General features: G+C 40.7%; 1 protein-coding gene across 1 annotated transcript in view; it reads left to right on the forward strand.

Moving 5' to 3' along the window:
• The window catches only part of LOC103381824 (5-hydroxytryptamine receptor 3A-like), a 3,545-nt gene extending 543 nt beyond the window's left edge, over positions 1–3,002 (forward strand). The window contains exons 3-8 of the mRNA XM_025058048.1: positions 257–366; positions 654–823; positions 930–1,090; positions 1,427–1,637; positions 1,738–1,893; positions 2,584–3,002. Of these exons, the coding sequence (XP_024913816.1) occupies positions 257–366; positions 654–823; positions 930–1,090; positions 1,427–1,637; positions 1,738–1,893; positions 2,584–2,828 (1,053 nt within the window). The 3' untranslated portion in view covers positions 2,829–3,002. The remainder of the gene's footprint in view (positions 1–256; positions 367–653; positions 824–929; positions 1,091–1,426; positions 1,638–1,737; positions 1,894–2,583) is intronic.
• The last annotated feature ends 3,577 nt before the right edge of the window (positions 3,003–6,579 follow it).

Here is a 6,579-nt window from a genome sequence, read left to right on the forward strand (position 1 = left end):
ATTCATCTCAGCCTGATTAACTCTCAATCCCTACTGGTGTGTCAGAAAGAGGCCAAGTGGAAATCCATCAGAATGGCCAAGGCTCTGTAGTGGTTTGCGGCGGCATTTCAAGTTAAGTTAAATTAAGTTACCAAGCGACCAAGTTAAAAAAAGGACACAGGCGAACACCAAGTAGTCTCATTCTTTTAGGTTTCATCATTTAGCACCAGACTAGCTTGTAGCTATACTTTGAGAATTTACATTTGAGATTTTGCAGATGTGGCAGAATGAATTCATTTCATGGGACCCTGAACAGTTTTGTGGAATAACCCATGTTTCGGTTCCTAAAGACCTGCTCTGGAGACCAGACCTCTTCATCTATGAGATGTGAGTCCACAGCACACATACACAAACAAAGGAACAAAACAAACTCTCTGTACAAGAAACCGCTAATAGAAAGTAAAATCTAACTCAAAGGGTGAGACAATAGAGGTAATCTGATGTAACGCTGCAGCTGTTTAACATGTAACCTAATAGCTTGCTTTTGTACATACACAGTACACACATAGCACATTGTGTAGTAGGAGAGCATTAGGAGAAAAACACACAATTCTGCAGTGTTGACATATTTCAAATATTGTTATGTGTGTGTGTGTGTGTGATTGTTTTTTCAGGGTACAGAAAGATGATTCCCCTCAGAATTCTTTCATGTATTTGTCCCACAATGGTATAATTAGTTCTGAAGAGGACGTAAGGGTGATCAGCACCTGCAAAATGGACGTCTATAAGTTCCCTTTCGACACACAGAAATGTAACATAACCATCGGTTCTGCCATACACAGTGGTAAGGATGTCCCCTCTCTATCCGGGCCTCTAACTATGATGATTTCATATGCTTTTACATTCAACATCTCACACTTTTTTCTTTCTTTTTTTAAATCTCACCATAGCTAATGAAATCAGAATGATTCCATTTTCCAACTCGTCCCGGGCCACACAGTTCTCCCAGGAGATAATACGGACGCAGGGGGAGTGGGAGTTCATCCATTTGTCTGTCGTCCCCTTGAATTTTAGCTACCAAAAAAGACAGTGGGAGCAGCTCATCTACACTGTACGTAGTGAATCCTGAAACACAAATGGGTGTAAAATACTGAGATATGAGAAAACACACCAGTGTCTGACACCTACATTGTTCTAATCTTACACTCTATATAGCTCTTGAGTATCCAGCATCACCGTGACATAACAAACACATATTAAGGTGTCCATTTAATGCAAATACTTTTAGATAATATTTTCTTTTCTAACAAAACACTTCCCACAGTTCATCAGTCAAACAAAAAGAATATATTATTAATTCTCCTCATGACCCACGACCTGGTACTATTATTTATACCTTTTTCCAGACCAGAATCAGTTTCCATGTAATGTCTCTTTTTCTCTCCAGTTCACTATAAAAAGGAGGCCTTTTCTTCATGTCATCAACTTCCTGTTGCCAATCCTCTTCTTCCTGAGCCTGGACCTGGCCTCCTTCTTTATCTCAGACTGTAGGGGAGAGAAGTTGGGCTTTAAAGTCACAGTGCTATTGGCCATCTCAGTCCTACTGCTGATTCTAAATGACATCCTTCCATGCATGTCCAACAACACTCCACTCATAGGTACAAACCCCCGAGCCCACATTCACGTCAAAGACCGTGTGAAGAACCATTTAATCCAATGATAAGCTAAGTATACTTCTCATTTGTTCCCACCTTTCAGCAACCTACTGCATTGTGATATTTGCGTTGATGCTACTCAGTCTGCTTGAGACTATTTTGGTTACATATCTGATTGAGCGTGATTCCACAACCAAGAAAAAACTCCAACAACAAATCGACTATGAGGAACAAGAGCACAGTGATGATTCCTATTCCGGTATTTAGACGTTTCTACTTATTTAGCAAAAGGACATTATGAACAACCCCGCAAACTAAAATTCAAAATGCTAATGTATTCGTATACAGCTGGTGTTATGTGCAGTTAGTGTTCTACTTAATCCTTTCTGTTTTTAGAAGGAAAAACATGGAGCAGCTGCTCATGCCTCGGTAAAGTGTCAATTGGCGAGAAGGATCACAAAATGCTGCCTGTGGCTACAGAGGTACAGAATTGGAAGTCAACTCCTGTTCAACTGATCTGATCACTTTAACAAAGACACATAATACTGAGGCTGACATTTACTATTGCCAACACTCCATGATAGCTGATATAATGGAAGTCTCTTTCCTAAACCCATTGGTCATGCAGGCTGCACACCTTACCTCTGTTTAGATCATTGATGGCATTTTCCCTCCATAGAGAATGTAGCATACAGTCCCACACATCCTGCTTTGGCATTCTTTCATTTCTTTAATTCTGTAAAATGTGTCATATTCATAATGATATGCCTGGACCACTACAGAAACAGAGAAAAACATACAAACACATACAACTACTGGTTTATATAATTTTAAAAATATCATAGTTAATGATTAAACATTGCTACCAATATGAAAATCCTGAATATATTTAAAAGACAGTGTGTGTACTAACTCACTCGTACTGCAGAATAATTCTACTCTAACATAGCTGCGGGGCTGCTTGTGTTTGTGCAGGGTAACAGCAGCTCTCAATGCAGAGAGTCTCAGGTGCTGCTGCTGATTCTGGACGAGCTGAAGGGGCTGCAGAAAACCCAGAAACTGCACCTGAGCCCCCGGGAGGAAGTAGTCAGACCAATCCTATTGGCCAGGAGAATCAACAGATGTTTCTTCACTTTCTATGTTATCACTGTGTCACTATTTTTGTCCCTTATCTTCTGTGCATGGATGCTTTAAAACCCCTCCCCTGTACTTTTTTATAACTAGAGTACATGTATCAGTCATTACTCCTTTGGTTTTCCAAATCCAAACATTTACTTATTTTGAATGTAATATGCATATTACCGGAATGTTACATTTGTTATTAGCAGCAGGTGACAGTTTCCTTTGTTTGAGCTGTGCAGATAGTACATAAGGAACGATCTATTATACAAATCTGACAATGTCATGTTTCAGAAGTAATACAAAAACCACAACATTTCACAGTAAAAAAAGTTTCATGTGACTTGTACTTCATTGTTATGACACTGAACAAACTACAGGGGTATGATCTCTGTGTGCAGGTTCAACCACTGTACTGTCTGTAAATGTTATTTATTTCTATCTTTAACGTAAGTTAAGAACATTTTTAAGAGCTTTTGTGATGATGTTGTAAAGGTTAAATGTTGGAAACACAGAACTACTGGGGTCCTGAAAAAATGTAATGCCGCTTCTACACCGCATTTTAGAACAGTTTTTGAGCTTAATGATGGGCTGCTGCTTTAATTCCATGTCACAGTTGACTGTGATGTAGAGACAGATGTACTGTGTATGTAGAATCTTAAAGGCTTGAGTGCAGTATAGGATTGTACTTGGACGTTGCAGGTTGTACCGACAGAATATTCCATAAAGGTTATATATATGATATGCAGCAATAAACAAACAAACAAAAACATTCGGAGGCATTAACTCTTCAAAGTCTGCATAGACACTGCAGCAAATGTCTGTGTTAAACTTACACAAAGCTACACAAATTGTGAGATTATGTCACAAACACAATACCAAAATCAACAGTATGGAGAAACCTCATGAAGTGCAGGGGCGAATCAGCATCTATGACATGAGGTGCTTTTATATGATGCACAAGCCCACCTTCAAATACTGATAACACAATATTTGACCTCTCAGTGGCGCTCTGTCAGACAAAGAATAATCAAATCCAGTAAATCAGTAACTCAGTAAATCTGTGTTATCTCTGTTTTCTGTCATACTCATCTTTCCTGGTGGTTTCTTCATTCGTCACAGCCTATCACTGACTGTGAATATAAATCAATCGTGTTTATCTTCACCAGCCTTATTTCCTCTGTGTCATAAAGTATTCTGTCGTGAGCAGCCACCAGATCTAAGATACCAGGTTTCCATTCCCTTGATAAGAGTTCGCAGTTAATACTCATCACAGTAGAGCACTTTAATAGTTTTAACAGAGTGGTTCTCCATAACTCCACTAGAGGGTATCATTCGCTTGTTACAGATTCAATGGCGAACGTTAAGAACTTCTTAGTTGTATTAAGCAGTGGTGTTTGGTCTTTACTTGTTTTCTTCAAATGTGCTTTTTTGTTGAAGCCATTATTCTTGTACGCATTATTTATAATATTTTCGTTCTATATACCAGCAGTACTGAAGCAGCCCCTCAAGCCCCAAAGAAAATAAGAGTATGAAATCAAAATAGTCATTTGTACATATTTTAAAGTCCTTATTTGTTGCTAATGAATTAAATGTTAAATAGGGGCAAGTTATCTTTTCATGTCTGCCTCTGAAAGCATTTATAATATCTCTGAAAAAAGTGTCTGTAAAAACAGCCAGAGCTACAGTCATATTTACCATGAATCTGTCATTACAGCCCATTTTGTCCACACCAGTGACATCCTCGTCTCATGTTCCCTCCTGAACAAACCCACAGAGAGATGTTAGGATGGCTGCTGTGGGAGTGGGAGTGAGCTCTCTCTCCAGATGGCTATTACCCTAATGATGTTGGAGGAAAAAACTGGTTTTGTAATTCACTTTTCCGGCCCTCTTTTAGCAGGAAACAGTCGTGGTTAGATTTTTCAGACACAGCTGGACAGAGGACAGAGACTCACAGGTGTCACAGACTTGACACTGCAGCTGGACACGTACTGTACGGAGTGGGGAACAGGACATCATGCAGCAGAGCTGTCAGCTCTGAGTGCTGGACCACTGCTGTACACCCTCTTCACCTATGACTGTGTGGGAGAGACCACTGACCCCAGGACTGTTACATCTGCGGACGACACCACAGTCATGGGACTGAATACAGGAGAAGAGGAGACGGTGTACACAAGGGAGGAGGCACCACTGGTGGCTTGGTGTCAGGACAATAATCTCTCCTTAGATGCTGAAATGACCAAAGAGATTGTTGACCATCCTACAACATCGCAACAGCAGCTCCTGAAGGAGTCACGGCAGAGGCTGTACTTCTTAAGACGTCTGAAGACGTTTGGTATGCCAACCAACTTCTACAGATGCCCAATTGACTGTGTGGCATGGGAGCTGCATGAGAATCTGTGAAGAAGCCTTCCATTCGCCACAGGACATTTACAGAAGCAGTGTCATCAGGAGGGCCCAGAACAGAGGAAGGTTTCTGTCATCCAGACGGCACTACAGAAGTGTGAGAGCAGGAGCAAAGAGACTGACTTACAGCTTCTATCTACAGCCAATTGGACGCTCGAACACCCCCAACTTCCGAACCCCCACTGATGCGTTACTACTGGCCTGTACCTGCTGTAACTGTACCTCCCCTGACGTCAACTTCTGTTTGGCACAGAGACAAGACTTTATTTCCTTTCCCAGTGCAATTCATTTTATTTCACTTTTGTGTTGTTACTGCTATGTTTGCTCATTGTGTTCATTCTGTTGTATGTGGTTTTTGCTGTAAAGCAGAAACAACAAAGTAAGCCCAAAGTATTTCATTGCATATATATTCTGTATATCAGTGTTTCCCAAACATTTTTTGTCTGGGGATCCATATTTTAAAAGTCACAAATCTTTGCCACCCAAGTCAATAGACATTATTCGTAAACTCCTGGGAAACATGATGTGAGACGGCCCCAAAAAACATCTCTTGTGACCCACCTGAAGGTCGTGACCCAGTCTTTGGGGAACAATGCTATATATATATACTGTATATAAGGTGTCTTGTACTGAGGCTCTAATTGACATCAGTTGGATCTATGGTACAGATCCTCATTTCTTATCATAATGGCCTCTCTGTAGCCACAACTACTGGATTTTATAGCATCTAATTATGAGCAGGTGGTTTTCGTGGTTGGATGACTATTTCAGAAGCAGCAGATTTGAAGCCACAGTTGTTAGTGTCTGATACTTTCCGCTTAGCAATACCAAGAAACTGTCAAACAAGTGTTAGGGTGTGGTGTTCTCTCTCTGTAAAAGCTGTAAAATTAGCTTTTTATTTTACACCTGGTTTGAGTTGCCCTCATAATGGAAACGTGTCTATGAAAATTCTCGGTCATCCAGGTCAAGGTTGAAGAGTTCTGTTAGGCAACTGGTCGTGAAATGTTCGCATAGAAGACGTTTCACCTCTCATCCAAGAGGTTTCTTCAGTTCTAACTGGTGGAGGGGAGTACAGCAAATATATATTCTGGATGTGACAAAGAAATAAGCTACTTCAGCTCCCCCCGTTGGGTGGGGCGTTGGGGTCAACTGGGAAAGTGTAAACAGTCATTAGGAGTCTGATGGGTCGTTGTGGTCCCCATCAGAACGGTTTCAGTCACCTGCTTCTTTGTTGTGTGAAACTGAGAAGAATCTGTTTTGTCCTGGATATATCCGGTGGTACAGTGGTCTATCGATGGCTTTATCCTTTTCCAGATGTTGGAGGTAGCTGATGACCTTCTTTTTTAGCTGCTGGTGGGATCTTTTCTCAGGGATTCATAAATGGCTGAGTCACATAGGAGGAACTTTAACCAACACCAAT

The sequence above is a fragment of the Cynoglossus semilaevis genome, chromosome 8 (assembly GCF_000523025.1).
Source record: "Cynoglossus semilaevis isolate Cse_v1.0 chromosome 8, Cse_v1.0, whole genome shotgun sequence".
NCBI lineage: Eukaryota > Metazoa > Chordata > Actinopteri > Pleuronectiformes > Cynoglossidae > Cynoglossus > Cynoglossus semilaevis.